This window comes from Neltuma alba, unplaced genomic scaffold, assembly GCF_004799145.2.
Source record: "Neltuma alba isolate B1F8T4 unplaced genomic scaffold, ASM479914v2 tig00007351_pilon, whole genome shotgun sequence".
Classification (NCBI taxonomy): Eukaryota; Viridiplantae; Streptophyta; class Magnoliopsida; order Fabales; family Fabaceae; genus Neltuma; species Neltuma alba.
Window position 1 is genome coordinate 47,514 of NW_021634759.1, and position 18,957 is coordinate 66,470.

At 33.7% G+C, this 18,957-nt stretch overlaps 2 protein-coding genes across 7 annotated transcripts; one reads left to right on the top strand and one right to left on the bottom strand.

The window, feature by feature from the left end:
- The first annotated feature begins 12,224 nt into the window (after nt 1-12,224).
- On the top strand, nt 12,225-15,981 carry LOC114752359 (tyrosine-specific transport protein). 5 transcript variants are annotated; one of them, XM_028941100.1, is made up of 8 exons: nt 12,225-12,351; nt 12,454-12,688; nt 12,969-13,356; nt 14,070-14,207; nt 14,389-14,548; nt 14,990-15,143; nt 15,218-15,334; nt 15,672-15,981. In XM_028941100.1, exons 1-8 carry the CDS (start codon nt 12,236-12,238, stop codon nt 15,864-15,866), a joined length of 1,503 nt encoding a protein of 500 aa, XP_028796933.1. In that variant the 5' UTR covers nt 12,225-12,235; the 3' UTR covers nt 15,867-15,981. The 5 variants fall into 5 exon arrangements, with proteins under 5 accessions (XP_028796933.1, XP_028796935.1, XP_028796934.1 ...); XM_028941102.1 differs by having other exon boundaries at nt 15,074-15,143; XM_028941101.1 differs by having other exon boundaries at nt 12,457-12,688.
- Nucleotides 15,982-16,065: 84 nt separating this feature from the next.
- Nucleotides 16,066-18,829, bottom strand: LOC114752361 (caffeoylshikimate esterase-like). Of its 2 annotated transcripts, XR_003740828.1 has the most exons (2): nt 17,607-18,829; nt 16,066-16,084 (listed from the first exon to the last, which is right to left on the bottom strand). XR_003740828.1 is itself a non-coding variant. In XM_028941106.1 (1 exon), the coding sequence occupies exon 1, from the start codon at nt 18,772-18,774 to the stop codon at nt 17,713-17,715; it is 1,062 nt and encodes a 353-aa protein (XP_028796939.1). In that variant the 5' UTR covers nt 18,775-18,829; the 3' UTR covers nt 17,411-17,712. The 2 variants fall into 2 exon arrangements, 1 of the variants encoding a protein (XP_028796939.1); XM_028941106.1 differs by lacking the exon at nt 16,066-16,084 and having other exon boundaries at nt 17,411-18,829.
- Nucleotides 18,830-18,957: the final 128 nt, after the last annotated feature.

Sequence of the window (18,957 nt, forward strand, 5' to 3'; positions counted from 1 at the left end):
AAATAGCAGAGAACCCTCTTCTAAATGCACAGAGACACATAAATGTAAAATTGAAAACTACTGTAGGAGAAGAAGATGAAAGGCAGAAATAGGCGACCAACCAACCAACCAATTAGCACCAAAAACAAAACCAGAAAATGCCAAATCACCAGAGGTGCGCAGAGGCTGAGTCAATCGCCCAGCACCTTCTCTCTGTCTCTCTCCTTCTCTCCCTCTACATCTATATATAAATCGGTGCCCCCACCCAAAACTATACATTTTCTTTGAATATGAATCAATTTTCCTTGAATATTAATCTTTTTTTTTTTTTGTTGCCACGATCTGTGAATATGATGTCAGAGAAAAATAAATTGAAAAATAAAGATGTGGTGCATTTTTTTTTTTTGGTAACAGATGTGATGTATTGTTAATCCTTCCCTCTATTAATTGTTCATTTCTCATTTTAAATATTATAATTATAATATGAGAAAATTGCTCTCAATTTTCTCGTGACAAAATTTATTATTTAAAGTGCACCTCTTATTTAACCTTTGTAACATGTCGTTTGATTTTTATTTCAGTCCTAAATATAAGATTCCCAAATCTTTTGTCTCTAATATTTATGTATTTTTTTCAATATAATCCTTCTAATTGCGCAAAGTGATACCCAAAAAAAAGTTACATACATTCAAAAACTCTGGCCTTTAGGTACTTTTTAGATAAATTTTAAAAAAATGAGATTTTTCAGCAACTTTTATCATAATATTACGTTATAGATTTACTTTTTTTTGTTCTTTTACAAAAAAATATATTTTTGAGATGAGTATATTTACAAGTATGTGTTGGCAAGGATGGGTTAAGGACTTGAATAAGAAGTGTAGATTGGAGTTGGACGGTCTGCTTTTTCTTTCACTGTAGTTAGATTCATTTATTATTAGTTTTTTTCATATTAATATTTTAATTCAACGCATATCATAGGGTCATAGACATTATAATTAGGAGTAGTCAAGTTGATTGATCTATATAATGATCAAACACGTTATTTTTTTATTGCACAAATAAAATGCCATATCCTTATTATTTTATCACTCTCACGCATGTATTATTATTAATGACACCGATAGCCTATTTACTTATCATATGATATCATATGATAACATCAAAGCAAATTCGAAACAAGTCAAGGTAATTTTTAATATAATCTGATAAGATCAATTATTTAATTAAAAATCTAATGTATTATCATTAAGATAATATTTATTGTACCTGTATTAATTTTAGTTGAAAAAAATTGAAATTACTAGACCATCCCTCTCTGACAAATGTTGAAATGTTTTCTCCCCTCATAATCTTCAACATTTGACATCGTGAAGACAACAATTTAGATTTACTTGCGACAAATTTGGGAGAATTTAAAAGGTTTTTTCATACTTTGTGAGACAAAACTCTATACCACTGTGGTTAAACTCACGAGTTGACTCTCCAAGTTTAATGTTTTTACGTTTTTAGTTAACAAAATCATGTCGATTTACTCAGTTAAACTTACGAGTTCATTTACTAAGTTTACTTTTTTTTACGTTTTTAGCATACAAAATCGTGTTAACTCGCTTTTAAACTCATGCTAAATTTTTGGACTTGATTATATTTAGTGACTTTATATATGAATTTTGTAAAAAAATTTTTGTTAAATGTGATAAATTATTAACATTGATGAATATAATTTTAATTATTTAAATTTAAAATATATTTAAATGAAATTATTCTCATTTTTTATATATTAATTATTTGATTATATACTTTTAATACTAATTAATTAATAAAAGTAAATTCTTACGAGTTTACGAGCCGAGTTTGTGATTCGAGCTTATATCATTATCAAGAGTTGGTTTAAATTCGTAAGTTTGACAACCTTGCTCTAGACACCATAGAGCATTAAAAGGTGACAAAACTTTGTTCATCACACCGGTATGTTTACTTTGCATTATGTAAAATTAATTTTACACAACTAACAAATAGGTACTCCTTCTAGTCCTTATTATAAGACAGTAACAAGCTAATGTACACAAATTAAGAAATAACAGTTATATCATTAATCCAAACCTACACTTATAACAAAGTTCGAAGAGCTAGTGAAGAGTTATTTATATAAACAATAATAATTTATAATTAGGGGTAAACTAAGAAAAAAAATCATTAATGACTCTATTGACGTTTTATAATAAAAACCAAATTTTTTTCCTGAATAACCCTTTTTATAGGGAGCACTTACTATTGGGGTCACTTCTTCTAAATACTGCAAAAAAATCTTGCAGTAGAATGAATTGAATTCCTCTGGCCCCGGGAAAAAAAGAAGAACTGAAATGAATTCCTAATTCATTCTGTTATAAATTTCTGAATCCAACTTCCGGTGCATCCACTATCACAAAGAAGTGAATGGAGAATTGAACTGTTAAAGTACTAATGAATAAATTACTAAAATGAAGAAGATGGAAATTAAATATAGAGAAGGAAGGAAGGAAAATTTTCTGTGTGGGGATGTAACCGTTATGTATTGCGTGTATGTTTGCGGGCGCGGCCTGCTCGTCGGCGGGGCGCGTCCCACCAAAGCACCGTTTTGCAATTTCGTTTTCACCAATCGGTCGCCGCCGATTTTGTCGGGGGAATTTGATCCCACGGCTCGTATTGGGCTGAAAGCCTGAACCTATCACTCCGTGATCAGCGTTCAAATTCTCCACCTGAAAGCATTTATGAAGTTTTTTTTTTGTGCTGCCATTAACCAAATTGACTAATTTAAAAATATTAAAAGAATTAATAAATTATTTAATTATAGCCTATATTATATTTTTCCGGTTCTTAATATAATATCTATTTAACTAATTTGATTATATTAAAGAAGTTAAGTAAATTAGTTAATTATAAGAAATATGACATGTTTTTCTTAAAACATCATAATAATCTTTCTCAATATTCTCCCTCTTTACTTACTTGATTATGGTTAAGAGAGTATTCATAGGGGTAATTTAGAAAAAAATTGATAAATATGATAAATAGATCTTATATTTAGGATCAAAATTAACTTAATAATTAAGTCCTATATTAAAGACAGAAGGAGTATAATTTTTTTAAAATACTTATGTGGATCGCCAGATTATATATCAATTTAGGATTAATACAAACTTTAATCCATCAAGTTTATCCTTATTTTAGTCTTGGTTCTTCAAGTTTCAAATTATAGGTTTTAGTCCCTCAACTTTCTTTTTATTTAAAACATTAGCATTTATAATTTAATAAAAACTTGATCATTTTACTTCTTGAGGGATCAAAACCTATAGTTTGAAACTTGAGGGACTAAAACCAAAATGAGAGCAAACTTGAGCGACCAAAAATTTTATTAACCCATCAATTTATAAGTGAGATAAATTAGTTTTTCGTATAAAAAAAAGAGAAAAATTAGTTTTAAAAAATGATAAATATAAATATTCTAAACTAATTTAGTAACTTTCTCAATTTTCTCAAATTAATCAATTGAGTCTTATATTAAGAATTAGATGTAGTATAAGATTTTAAAATTTTAATTTTATTTAGAGATTTTTTTTAGACGAGTGAATGTTTTTATTCTGATGAACCCAAGACCCAACTTTTTTCTTATGAAAAATGAATGTTTTTAACTTTTAGTCTCTTATTTCCTATTTAATTGGCTAATGTTAGATCTCATCATCCCAGAAAAATAAAAAATAAAAAAGATATTTTCAACTCCCAAATTCTTTTGCTGATAAACATAAATTTAAGGGAGAATTATAATAAAATTCTAAGGAAAAAATAATTATAAAATAAGTTTTAAAAGTTGTTATTTCTTACAATTTATTATTACAGATTATTTATATTGTTATTGAAAATTTTTAATAATTATTTTTTTTGAAACTTCATTATATTTCTCTCTAGATTTAATATTGAGCAAAGTTAGAGTCTTGATTGAGGGAAGTTAGAGTCTTGAGTAATTTTCATAGTATCCCCTTCATAATTTTTTTTAATTTATTTTGATGGTGGAATCAGAATGTCGGAGACATAAAATAGAATAAATAAGTAAATTTAATTTTATGCAGTTGTTTTTGTCAAAATTTATAGTTATATATATAAGAATTTAAGCGGGTAATTTAAAGATATTGTCACGCCGCGTTGTCGTTACGTGTGGGGCCGCACGGCGAGTCGGCGAGGGAGAGTGGAGAGTAGGGGTGGAAATAGGCCAGGCGGCCTGTCAGGGGCCTGCAGCCTGGCCTTCTTTCGGCCTGATCAGGCCAGGCCTGTTAAAAAATAAATCCAGGCTCAGGCTTTTTTCAAAGCCTATTTTGTTTAACAGGCCAGGCTCAGGCTCCGTGAGAAGCCTATGAAGCCTATCAGGCTGCCTGAGCCTGTGATGTTTTTTTAGAATATATGTATTTGGATTATGCAAAATATAGGTGTCGAACTCGAGACCTGCAGGCGGGTGACAAGAGAACAACTTCACCACCGCACCAATGTACTCTGTTGTTACTTCGTATGTATCATATATAATTTTAAACCCAGTTAGGTAAATTGGCAAAACAATTATTTACTCCACAGCTCTCTTAGGTTTTCATTTTCCCCTCTCTTCAATCTCCATTTTGATTTTCGACTTACGGCCGTCGTACCTCTCGGACTCTCAAATCTCAATCTCAGATTCAATCTCTCAGTCTCCAATCTCCTACTTCAGTCTCAAACTCCACGATTTGTGCTCGTGCTTGTTGGCGGTGCTCAATCTCTCAGCATCGGTGTGAAGTTCGCTTGGTCTCCTACCTCTCTTCAGTCTTCATGGCTTGTGCTCTCCAGTCTCCATATCCTCGGTGGCATCGACTCTTAAGCCCAAGCCACAGCATCGGCGGCGTCGAGTCATTCTCCTCCTCAGTCCTGACAAGCGACATCAACCGGTCGGAGCTTGAACTATATGACCTCGCAAGACACAGCATCGCCGTCGCCGACTTTTCCTCATCAGTCCTCAGTGCTCATCTAGCCAGGTAAGCTTCCTAGATCCTTCAAAATTAATTGGTTTTGTGACTTTGTCTAACCCATCTTCCTCATTTCCCCATTTTCGCCTCAAAAACATCAGATTCCTTCTTCAGACGCCACCTTCATTCATTTGTCTCTCATCAATCGGCCGCCATAATCCACCAAACCACCATCCCTTGTTGCTCATCATTTGGCTGCCACCTTCATTCACTTGATGCATCCTTTTTTTTATATGCATCCTTCATTCATTTATATGCTACCACAAAATTACAAAGGAAAAAAAAACTGTTAGAGGGGTGAAAATGCTGTTAAAATTTTCTGGGTTGGCAACAATTATGAAGAAGATAGAGTTGGTGCTTTTAGAGTTGACACAGTTTTTTCTTTTAATGTTATGTGCTACTATTGATACACGATTAGTCTTTAATGTTGTTGCATTTGGTATGTTCTTGTTGATTAGTAACATTATCTCAACTTGTATTTTAAGTGATTTTGGACTGTGATTTTATTTGAGTTTATTTAGTTATTGGTCTCTCCATGCTTGGCAACTCTGTTTCAAATCATTAGTGCCTGTTTCGGCCTGTTTAAAGACGTAGGCTTGTATTTTGTTAATGCCTATTTTCAGCTTATGTTTGTTTTAAAAACTACAGGCCTTTTAACAGGCTTCAGGCCAGGCCAGGCCTTTGTATAGGCCAGGCTTAGGCTAAAAAGAAAGCCTTTAACAGGCTACAGGCCAGGCTCAGGCCTATTTGATACAAACCAGGCCTAGCCTGTTAAGGCGATAGCCTGGCCTGTTTCCATCCCTAGTGGAGAAGCACTACTATTGGTGAAGTAATAAAATAGTCGTGGTTCCGTTGCGATCATGCGAATGACGAATTTCGCCCTTCTGGGAGGATGGGGGCCCACTCAGATTTGCGGTTTTGTTTTTTTGTTTTTATTTTTTTTTTGGTCGAAGAATTGGCGGATTGAAGGACACGAGAAAATGGAAATAATTTTTAATTACACTATTTAATTTTTCCGCTTTTGAGACGGTGGTGGGAGATTTTTTTTTTTTTTTTAACCTCAGTGATGGAAGATATACTTCTTATTATTGTAAATGATTTTTTTTATGTGCGTCATAAAATAAAAATATTATCAAACCTTGAAACAACATTTAGTCATTTTAGATTTGTATAACAACTAATTCAACTAAAAAAACTATCATCATAATCATATGATGTTTTATACTACCTCTGGTATTAAATATAAGATTTAATTTATATTATGAACTAAATCTTATATTTAGAATTGAATGTAGGATATAATATTCTGCGAGGATATTAAATGTAAATTTTGTTAGCCAATAACCTAGTAATATAAAAAGTTTTCCTATAAATGGAGGGTTACAGATTTCATCCCGCTTTTAACTTGAATTTCTTTGTTTTCCCTTTGATTTTTTTTTTTAAACAAGAAGTATATTTTATTGGCAATAAATACTTAGTTTGCTTGAATTATATAAAATGAATCGTTCCGATTAAATTTACTACATTAGCAAGTAACAAATGTTTGTTTTTTTAATAGTACTATGACATTTGGTGTTTGATGTTTAAGAATTTAAACCACTAAATAAAATATTTATTTTTTACCAATATTATTAAATGAGTATTTATAAATAATTTTATTGTGATTTGTATAGTTTTTTTTTTGCCAAAGTAATTTTGTATAGTGAAATGCAAATATTTTATAAAAATATTAAACGTGAAAGGCATTTAAAAGATTCTTCTTCCCAAAGGCATTTTCAAAAGATTATTTAATGAAGAATTCAGTTTCTTCAATTTTATATTCTTTGGTCCTCAGGATTATTTTTTATTGAGATTATGTGCATAATCAACAGATTACTAAGATTAAAATTTCAACAACTTTTAAAACATATCAAAAAGTCAAATTTTGTAAAATTACATTTCATGAAAGGGAAAAAAATTTAGATACCTAAATTTATAGTTAGCGTCCTTATTTCAAATAAATTAAATGCGTTCCCTATATACATTGCATGGAATTGGAAAATAGTAGGTTCATAGATTTTATAGTATATATAAATTTCCTTGTGCAATGAGTATTCACTGTTTATATTTAGTTGTTATTAAATAATAATAAAAAAATCCTCTTGTGATTTCAATGGTTAGAATTTTTGTTTTATACTATCTCCAGTCTTTAATATAAAGGCTAATTTATTAATTTGAGTAGATTAAAATTATTTTTAAATTAGTTATTTGTAACAAATAAGTTAAATTTCTTAAAATACATTTGCTAATAATATATACTACCTCCAGTCTTTAATATAAGACCTTGTTTGACTTTTATTTTGATCTTAAATATAAGACCCCAATCCATTTTGTTTCTCATATTTATCTATTTTTTCCCAAGATAGTCCTTCTAATAATGGTAGTTCTAGCCACTACACTTGATTAGTAAGAATGTTTTAGAAAAAACAACACCTATGTATTACATATAACTAACTTAACTTGTTTTCTTAATTTTTTCAAACTAGTCAATTAGCTCTTACAATTAGGACAACTAGAATTACCAATTGATAGAATTTTTAACATATACAACTAAATTACTTTAAAAAATGAATAAATATGATAGACAAAATAGATTAGGGCCTTATATTTATGACTAAATTAAAAGTCAAACTAACTCTTATATTAAGTATCGGAGATAGTATATATATATTTTATTTAGCAAGGAAAAGATCTTGAGAGAAACCCGGGGGGTGTGGTTGAGCGGTGGGGGCTCATCCTCCCTTAACCAAGTGTCGAGGGTTCGATCCTTGCCTTGAGTATGGAAAAGCTTTAAAACCCCGGGCCAGCTGTCCCACCCATCGAGGTGCCTACAAGCCAGCGAAGGGATTAGTCACTGGGTCCGCCGGTGGATACCCTGATGTTTCATCAAAAAAAAAAAAAGATCTTGAGAGCATAGCCATAAATTTATTTGCTAAATAAGAAAATTTGAGATCCCAAAATTTAGGAAGAAGAAGAGGAAAGGTTTGAATCATAATGGAAGCTGGACCATCAGTTTGGCATGCGTGGGAGTTATATCCAATTTTCTGTTCCCTTGGAGCCTCTACCTACCCATCGTCGCTGTAATTAAGCAACCCTTTCCCAACCGATAATATTTGGTCTTCCCAAAATTTCCATATTTATATTTTGTCCTTTTATATATATAAATCAAGTTTATTGATTTAGTAATTCAAGATTTAATTATCTGGTCATCGTTTTGACTCAAATAATAAATTAAATTTGACTAATTTTTACCTATGGCCTATTATACTTTTGTACTTGTCATTCTAGGAGAATTATGTTGGTTGAGAATATTGAACATGTTTTTTTAAGATATTATTCAAATCAAAAGTTAGAAAGTCTACTTACCAACCAATGACAAGGTAAAATAAGTTGACTTTCTATTCCACAATGTGTGATTGGGAAAAAAAACATTTTTCGCGGACACATATTATAAACTTTTGTAATGTGAAAAACGAGAGAAGATTTGAATTAGGCGGTATGCATTTAATAGCAAATAGGGCATGTTGATAGAGATAAGAGGGGAAAAATTTTGGTGAATTTCATATCTAATTATGAAATGTGAGTTTCATATATAATAATACCTTTGCTCTTAAATATAAAATCTAGTTTATAATACAAATTACGCTATAAATTAATCTTATATTTAGAACCGGAGGTGATAATTATATTCTCTTATATGACTCTCTTTCTAATGACATCCTCTACATTCCTTTTATAAATAAATAAGATCCTATATTTTTTTTGGCCGTTTATAGAGGAGCAAGTTAACTAATTTATAAATATTAAAAAATTATTTAAATTAGTAGTAATAAATTGTAAAAAAATATGTGTTGATTCTCTAAAATACCTTTTTAATTATTTACAGTAAAATTACTCTTGATGAAAATTCCCTAATGAGTATAATTAATAAGGATAATTTAGAGAACACACTATGAATTAAAAAAAATCTTATATTTAGAATTAAAATAAACTACTGCCTCATATCCTTAAAATAAAAGCTCCTTGACTAATTTTTAAGAAAATTAGTTTGTTAGTAGTTATTTGTAACAAATATGAGTAAGTTGATTTTCCTAAAGTACTATTTTTTTAATTAAGACTATCATTAAATGACAAAAGAGATTAATTAAAAATTCCATATACAATGACCAAGAGAAACCAAACTTGAACCAGAAGTTTTTATTATTGTCCTAGAGATGAGAATGCACAACATCCAGAAGTATGATGACTTCATAGTATACATAATGTTTATGGTGATTAATTGCCTCAAACTTTTGACTTAGGAATAATCATGGGAACACACTCAAATCAACTTCCCACACAAGTCAATAGTGGCAAACCAGTTCCACTAAACAAATGGCTGCCTTAATCATCGCCCACAGCACAACTAGTGTTGGGAAAAGAGGGGGGGAGAGAGAAATAATGGATTAGTGGAGATAATTACTTGGATTAATTATGTGATTAAGAAGGCGTGTTGAAGTGGTTAGTGGAAGTAGTCAAAGTGATAACGCAGGAAAAAATGAAGAGGCAAGTTGAGAATGAGATTGATGAACAGATAGATTGAAGGACGGATGAATGACCAGTGGATTTGGAATTTTGGTTTTGTGCTTTTATGAGCTTATGGATTAACAAGCCCATCAAGGTACACAGAGAATGTTTTGGGACTTTTATTAAAATCAAGATGTTCATGATTATCCAAATGGAGCGATTGAGTGCTTTTCATTTGGATCTTAATTGTGTGATTCTTCTTGTCATCTTGCATTTCTTTTCATCCATGCGTTCCTCCAAAAGCAACAAGTTATCAATATTTCTTTGATTTTTTTTCTTACATCATGATATAATTAACATCTATTCTCTCTGATTTATCATTACAAGAACTTCTAGCGTGTTTCATAATATGACATGTTTTGTTTAAAATATTAATTTTTTTCCATCTAATATCCCTAACTAACTATACAATTTTTTAACTACTTAATCAAAGTCCTGTGCTTAATAAATTTTATTGAAAGTAATTTTGATATATTACTAAAAAAATAAGTAATGTTAACTAATTTCATTAATTTACATAAGTCATTGTTTGGTGCTTATAACAAGATTGAAGGGAGTTTTTATTTTTTAAGTAATGTTTGGGACGCAAGATGTGAATTGACTCTTACGATTCAAATCTAATCCGAGAGAATTAGATATTATCTCTAGTCTTTAATATAAGATTTTGTTTAACTTTTATTTTAGTTTTAAATATAAGACTCCAATTCATTTTCTCTCTCATTTTTTTTACGACAGTCCTTGTAATAATAATAATTTTAACCAATAAACTTGATTAGTAACGATATTTTTTTAAAAAAATAACACATATACATTACAAATAACTAACTTAGCTACTTTTCTTCGTCTAGTCAAATTAGTCAACTAGCTTTTATATTAAAGACCGAAGGACGGAGGTAGTAATATGGATCAAGTCTCAAGATGGAGAAGTCATGCTATATTATTTATAATCTTTAGTGATGAGCGCGATGTCTTTTTCTTTATTAAATCACTTAAGCAAGTTTGAATGAAGAATAATATAAATAATTTTCTTAAGGAAATAAAAAAAAAGAGACGTGGAGAGACATTAAAAGCACGTAACGATTGATAGAGGAATGGTGGTTGAAGGTATTAAGGCACTTTGTAATATAAGGAATGGAGGAAGTAACAATACCAATAGTGACAAGGGGATTAGGATATTCAGTATTTACTGGGAAGCAAAAACATATATGATTTTTTTTTGGTGGTTTTGGAAATTTCTGGTGAGTTGGATCTCGAGAACTCGTCAGAATTAAGATATGCCTTCATGCTAAAAAAATAGAGGCGTGTATTGTAAGGTATTGTAATTAGGATTTAATTTAAAGTTATAATGAAGATGTGGCGGTCCAAATCAAAAGCAAATGCAAAGAGGAGCTTGGACCAGTGGACCACAACAAATGGGCTAAAGATGACTTGAAGTTGAAGCATGTCGTTTTTATTGGTGACCTCGTCACTGGAGATCTTTATGGAGATTACATCCCACTGTTGTTGTCGTTTATTAATTGGGCTGAGCCCGAAAAAGTTTGATCCTGGTGACGATGAGGCCCAAAATCCATGACTGTGGATACATCTTAATGATGAAAAGCCCAATGTTTGTGTAGCCCAAAAATGTAGTTGGGAGTGTTGGACCCAATTTAAAATGGCCTCTTTGCCCAAATCCATTTGACTCTTTTAGGATCCATTTCGCATTTGCATATCCTCTTCACTAGAGTTCATTATTTTCATTAAAATAGAAATATGTACCAAAAATATATATACAGTGAGGGGGTTATTCGTCCTCCTCCTTATTATTATTACTTGTATTTCAGAATATTAACATTTTCTCTAAAAAAAAAAAGCACATGAATATCGTTTTCCACCCTGCGGATTATACTTTTTATTTAACATCATTGTTATTTATTTATTTTTGGTACTAAACAGTTAGGATTAATAATTTAATTTTCAAATATCTCTTCATCCTTAGAGACGCTAACGAATGGTACACATGGACGTAAGAGCAAATCAAAGCTTTTTTTTTTTGTGGGACAAGAGAAGCTTGCAGAATTTCATTTTACTTTGGGCTTTAACATATGAAAGGATTAGAGGAAGTAAGTCAATTATGTCATAAATAGGATAATGGCATGAGAGTTCATTTATAAATAGGAGTAAATACGATTCGTTAGCGTAGCAAGTTGCTTAGATATTTGGTAATACGATTCAGAAAAGACGTCAGATATCAATTAATAATAATTAAAAAAAATATATGTCTTTATAATTTTAAAAAGAAGAAGAATAAAGCAAGAAAACTCATATTTGCATCATACAAAATTTTTTTTGGCCGTATATCATGCAAAAAGGTGACATACTTTTCTATATTCATTAAAAAAAATACGTGGCATCAAATTCGGCAAAAATAACATAAAACAGAAAGTTCTTTTTTTTGAAAAAAAAAATGTGGCATTGAAGTCCTTCGCATATTGGGACCATTTTCTCCGTTGACATGACTGCGGACAAAGTAACGCAAGGTAGGGACCATTTCCAAAATATTTGGGGTCCTATTATTTTCTATTTATTATGATAAAACTCTTAGATCCCCTTCCTCCCTCTCCTGATTCCTCATGGATTCACATTATTGCATGTCATCTTCGTCTTGCTCTGCGCATCCGAAAATCCATACACATCCAAAGGCAAATTCACCACCGGCACTGCTAAACCTGCCGAGAATCACACCAACTGGCTTCAGAATAAGCAAGTATGTCCACTTCCTAAGTCCAAACCTCTTCTCTGGGTTAATTTTTTCCTTTACCTGTTTCATTTTAATTTGATGGGTTCCTACAATTCCTCCTCCTGCCAGTAGCTACTTCACTTGTATATGCTATCACCGCCAGAAGAAGCCAAATTCATTGTTCAGGAAGGAGCCTTTTGGTGGGAAAACGAAGAAGAACTGGGGCCATCATCAATTGGTTAAAAATCCAAGTGAAGCAAGTGACAAAAAGAAGAAGGGTAGCCTTGCTGGAGCAATTGCTCTTGTTATCGGGACCAGTGTCGGCTCTGGAATTCTCGCACTTCCCCAGAAAGCTTCCCCAGCGGTACAAACTTCTTTGTTCTCCCTGCTACACTTGAGCCGCAAAATAACAATTATTTGTGCCAAAACCTTTTAAGACTCTTAGACATGCTCTGTTAGTCAGATTCAAAAAACAACCCCGCGCGCGCGCCAAATCAACTATAGGCACTTCTTTTTCGTAAAATCTACTTTTATTATTAATTTCACCTTTTTATTTTGCTAGACTATGTCTGCTGAAGATTTTCTTTTTGCCCCTCTGATATCAGTTATCGAATGTTGGGGTGTTTACTGTATAATAAAAGCAGGGATTTGTTCCAAGTTCAGTATCAATAATAGTATGTTGGGCTTTTCTCCTCATTGAAGCACTTTTACTTGTTGAAATCAATGTGGCTCTTCTGAGGAAGAGGAAGAGGAAAAGCGATGGTGACTTGGAGGTCATTTCTATTACAACAATGGCCCAAGAAACACTTGGGGAATGGGGTGGTACTCTGGCCACTCTCACTTATGTCTTATTGGGATATAGTTGCATGGCTGCTTACTGTTCCAAATCTGGAGATCTTCTTTTTCAATGGATCAATCTCCCGGCACCAGTATCAGGCTGTCTATTCACTGCTTTCTTCACAGTGCTTATCTCCATTGGGGGAACCCGAGCTACTGATCTAGTTAACCAATGGCTTACAGCTTCCATGATTGGTAAATTCATAATAGAACTCTTTATGTAATATGAGAAGTTATATAGTAATATTTCCCCGCCCTTAGATTATCATTTTTGTCATTTTCGTTTGCTGATATTCATTTGCCAGATAAAGTAACGCATCTCGAGAAAAAAGTGAAAATTCATGGTTAAAAAACACGACATCTAGGAATAGCTTTGTAAGCATGTTGAAGGAAAATTTGGGTGCGGGTAAAGCTAGGAATCGTTGAGATTAACTCAGAAAGAGTTTTGTTTTGACTGTGAAGTGCCAGTTCATAATATCTGTGCAGATTGCCTTCCCAGTCATAATCTTGCAAAGGATTTTGGAGTAATCAGGTTTAGGGATCCCCCTCAGGCTTTCGAAGGACATTTGTATAGGGTCACTGTGGGTGTTTCAATCCCACGTTCTTCATTGATTTAATAAAGAGCTTGGGCTCTGGCCCCATTTTTTACCAAAAAATTTTCACAGCAGCACCTTTTCTAAATGTTAAATTAACATGTTAATGTTGTGATTACTTGGGTATCTAGCACTTTTAGTTATTTGGCGATTCTAATTTTGCTGAACTCCTGCACTGCGACCTACATGCCCATACATCAGAATGCCCAATGATTAGTTTGATTACTTCATTTATCATTGAGAGTAGCAGGTAAAATGTCGTTGTGAGTAACATTTGGAATGTTTAACTATGTGTAGAATGAGTCTTGTAAACAGGTCTCTTATTGGCTATCGAAGTGCTAGCAGTTACGTTTGGGGGATTGTCTGGAATAGGAGGAGGCAGTGACTGGTCAAAAGTGCCCGCAACGATGCCCATCATTATCTTTTCCCTTGCGTATCATGATTTAGCACCTGGTAAAGATGAAAACTTATTGTTTGAAATCGAACATGGACATAGTCACATGACAAAATACAGTGTTCAAGTGCAGTTTGAAGTCTCATGTTGTGTCTAATATGAATTTCAAAAACAATTTGAGTTTGTTTACAAAGTATCCCTGTTTCATGGCTTGAAATCCATACTTGTATATCCCTGCAGTTCTTTGTGCGTATCTGGAAGGTGATTTGGATCGTATAAGAGCTTCAATATTTTGGGGTAGCCTTGTGCCACTAACGGCATTGCTTGTTTGGGATGCAATTGCCCTTGGTTTGGCAGCAGAAGCAGAACAAATAGTTGATCCTGTGGAGCTGTTATTCAGGTATTTCATCGCTTGCAGAATCATCATGGAAGACCTCAGTGACTGATACTATCTCTGGTCCTAATTATAAGAGCTAATTGACTAATTTGAAGAGATTAAGGAAAGAAGTTAAGTTAGTTATTCATCATAAATAGGTATTGTCTTTCTTAAAATATCCTTGCTAATCAAATGTATTGGCTAGAACTACCATTGTTAGAATGACTATTTTGAAAAAAAATACATAAACATTAGAGATAAAGTGGATTGGGGTCTTATATTTAGGAACAAAATAAAAGTCAAACGAAGTCTTATATTAAAAACCGAAGGTAGTATAAAACCACACGTTGGTCCTCAAAAACTAATCCCACGTATCATTTTAAAAAGTTTGTATGGCTTTTGTTCTCTTGTTATTTATTGAAATGAAAAATATAAAATTAAAACTGGTAAGTGTGAATGATTTAGGGTGGAATGGAGTGGTGTTCCACTTTTGGTCGGGGCCTTCTCACTTCTAACAGTTGGGACTTCACTTATTGGTACCCTCCTCAGTTTTTCAGAGTTCTTCAAGGAGCAGCTTAAGAATCTAACCTGGAATTCTCCTCCAACCCAGGAATTAAATGTAAATTTCATGCCTTTAGTAACTTGATTAGATAATCTCATGTGTCTACTAAATGATTAAGGCCGTTTGGACAGGGTGGTTGGTGGGGAAGGAATAAAATGAACATCATGGCTATGACAATTGTAGTTGCTCCTTCTCTGTTTGTCTCAACAACTTTTCCAGATGCATTCTCCGCCGCGACTGATATTGCTGTAAGTTGGGGAAGATGGTATTCCTTTGGGAATAATCATCAAAATTTGCTTGAAATGAGATTGCTCTGAAACTAAGCATCATGCGTGTACACTAAATTAAGCAGAGGCGACAAAAATATAAACATATGATGAAATATAAAGTGTTCTTATTGATTTGAAAAGTAAATCTTATATCTGCCAATCTTTGAACGCACATGATTCATTCTGTTGAAGTGTGGATATTTTAAGCTTTGAAAATAGAAAGCATACTATTGTAATCAAATTTTGTCACGTATCATGTAAAAAAGTTTCAAGCCTTCTTCTTCTTGTTGGTCACTGATACTTGATGGTGAACCAGGGGGGCTACTGCCTGACAGTGCTGTATGGAGTTCTTCCACCGGCAATGGCATGGACAATGCAGAAGAAAGAATATGAATGTTCTGATGAAAAGTCGTTATCAGATGCTTGGCCAGCTCTTATTATGGTTGCTTTATTTGCTTGTGGCATTGTGGTGGATCAAATCTTGCAAGATACCCAAGCACTGCTGTTGTAAATTCCTTCACCTTAATTTTTCCATGTAGATAATTTCTCCAAGTCCATGTCTCATGCAACATGTAACATTGTGACATTAAATTCCTAATAAACTTCGATGGAAGTGAGATTATATTTTGCATATGGTTCTATGCTAAACTGAAGGACATCACGCCTTGATCAGACAACCCATAAAGAGTATTTTTCCAATGTGGTCTTCTGGCGAAATATCTGTCATTGCTGAAGCCCTAGAAAATTAGTTTGTAAGAAAACAGAGAGGAAGATATGTGTAGAATCCTGTAAGAACGACTTGAATGAAAACTGAAACCCTTCGGGGAATTTCACTTTATGCATTGGGGCCATATTCCAATTGAAGGCTCCATTAAATTTCGTTTAGTTTGTTGGTTCTACTGAAAGATTCTCGCGGATTTCCTGTATGTAGTTGTTTTACTTCCTGTAAGTGCATGTCTCATTTTTATTCCCGAAAAGCAAAATTCAACTTGCATGAAGCTTCAAATTGAGCAATATTGGTGGAATTATGTCAAATATCAAAGACCAAAACTATCTTTAATTGTCATTTATGAATGGTATTACAAAAATTGCTCTATCCCATCAAATTTATTTTGTCCTTCTTCAATAAATAAATAAAATTTATTTTCTTAGGTTGGGGCACCAGACTCCAGAGATCAAAATTGTTAGCCATTTACAGAAGGTCAAAATATGATTTTAATACAATAAACAAATAGCAGATGTACACAACGAAAAGAGCTAATCCCCGCAACTTAATGCACCAATGTTCAAATTCATCTGGAAAAGTGCCCGACTGTGTTGGATAAAATTGCTTTTAATAAAAAAATATTTATGCTTAAAAAAAAACAGATATACTCGTATCGTTTAAACCCAAAAAACAAAAAACCACCTCATTCTATAAAACTGTTATGAATATAATAATATTTTTATAGATGTATATATATTTTTTATATCTTTTATTATTTTCAATATCTCTTGTTATTTTATATTCCACAATAATTTTATATTATTACGTAATCTATAGATTTTGTTAAAACATAAACTTGTACCTATAAATAAAAGCTATATATTATGTATTCACATATTTAATGGAATAAAAAATACTCTTATCTTCTATCCTCCTTTCTTGCTGGAACTCTTGTATTAGGAGAGAGGGGAGGCAAAGGTTAGTAAGTATTCTCTGAATTTTTTTTTATAAACAATAACTATCATCCACATTTATAAGTTATCTTAAATTTTTATAACAAATGTTCTATTTTATTTCATTAATTATTTATTTTAATATTTAATATATTTATTATTTCATTTACTAAACTATTATCTCTTTCTATCCATATTTTCTCTCTCATGATACTTTTTATTATAATAATTTTTTTTGGTCTCTTTTTTTTTACTCTCTCCCTCATACATAGAAGTATTTTGAGAAAAAAAACTTTAATTTTTACTTATTTATTAAGTTTAACTTACTTTTTAATCTACCTCAAAATAAATACGGAGGGAGTACCATCTAAGCCCAGAGTACCAGAGACGTCAATCTAGAGGGAACAAGCGACTGGGTAAGTATTTAGATCAACTTATTTTGAGTAATTTTAAACTATTTTTTTACACAGGTTGCTAACGCCACGAACAGGGATAGTAATGAAACCAAAGAGAGAACATCTGAGCGTTTCTTTAACTTTACTCCAACATTGCTCGTACGTCTATTTTTACCCAATAGTCAGTACACACGTACCTAGGTTGGGATGGTCTCCAGATTACATGGCACCTTGCTATTGCTTCTTTTTATTAAGTTCCCAATCCCAACGCTACTTATACTGTATCCCTGAGCACGCGCGAAGTTAATCGCTCCCCTCAACGGCGGCGCGTTGTTTAGCCTTCCCACCGGATGCGCGGCTGCGCAGCCACTCTACCATATCCCCAAATACCAATTCCACGTTTTCATTGGATTCGCCGATCAGCTGATGCCACATCCCCTCGTATATCTTCAACGTCTTATCCTTACTGGCGGCACGTGCGTACAACTCCTTCACGCAAGCCGGATCGCATACCACGTCATCCCCGCCGTGCACAATCAGGAAAGGTAGCTCCACCTCTTCGTACCTTCCCTGCAACTCTCTGCAAATCCTCAGCAACTCAAGCGCCGTCGCCGCGCGTGGCCTGGTCACCTTCCTATTCGGGCTCGCCATCGCCAGCTTCCTCTTCCACTCCTCCTTGAACGACACCTCCGGGATGGAGCCGCGAGTGGGAACCACTTGCCACGTCGGAACTACGGCAGCCACGAGTGAAAGAAAGTGCTCGAGTGGCCACGGTGGCTTGAACTTTGCACTAATCCCGCACATGGCGCCATTGAGGATGATCCCATCCCATGGCTTGGACCCTCCGGCGGGCGAATCGGGACGGCGGAGAGTGATGAGGAGTGCTATTGCGCCGCCGAGAGACTCAGAGTACAGGAAGGAAGGAAGAGAAGAGTCGTAGCGGGAACGAAAGGAGTCGAAGAAAGAAATGCAGTCGTCAACGACTGGGTTAATGTCGGGGATGTGAGCGGCGAGGCCGTCGGAGAAGCCGTGGCCTTGGTGATCGATTGCGCAAGTGGCGAATCCAGCCTTGGTGAAGTGAACGGCGGTAAGCTGGACGAACCAGCTGGATTCGCCGGTGAAACCGTGGACGAGGGCGACGATTCCGAGGACGGGGGTGGGAGGGAGCGGGGTCCACCACTGAGTGAAGAGTTTGAGGCCTCGAGAGTTAGTGATGAACTCGGAGCCGTGACTCACCGAGTGACGAGCGTAGAACTCGTCGGCAGTGAGGGAGCCGAATGGGCTCTTATCGTTGGCCTCCGCCACCGGGTGCACCATTCTCGCTAAAATGCGCCGTTCTGCTCCGAAACCGTTGGGTTTTCTCATGCTTCCCTCTCTCCCGCTTCTATATATCTTCTTTTGCTTCTCTCCGCCTCATCTCAAATTGAAATTGAAATTATTTTTATTAAAATCAATATATAAAGATATTGTAATTTTATTAATATTATTTTAGTGTCTTTTATAAGGAAGATCTGCCAACAACCTACGCATAAAAGTTTTTTTTTTTTT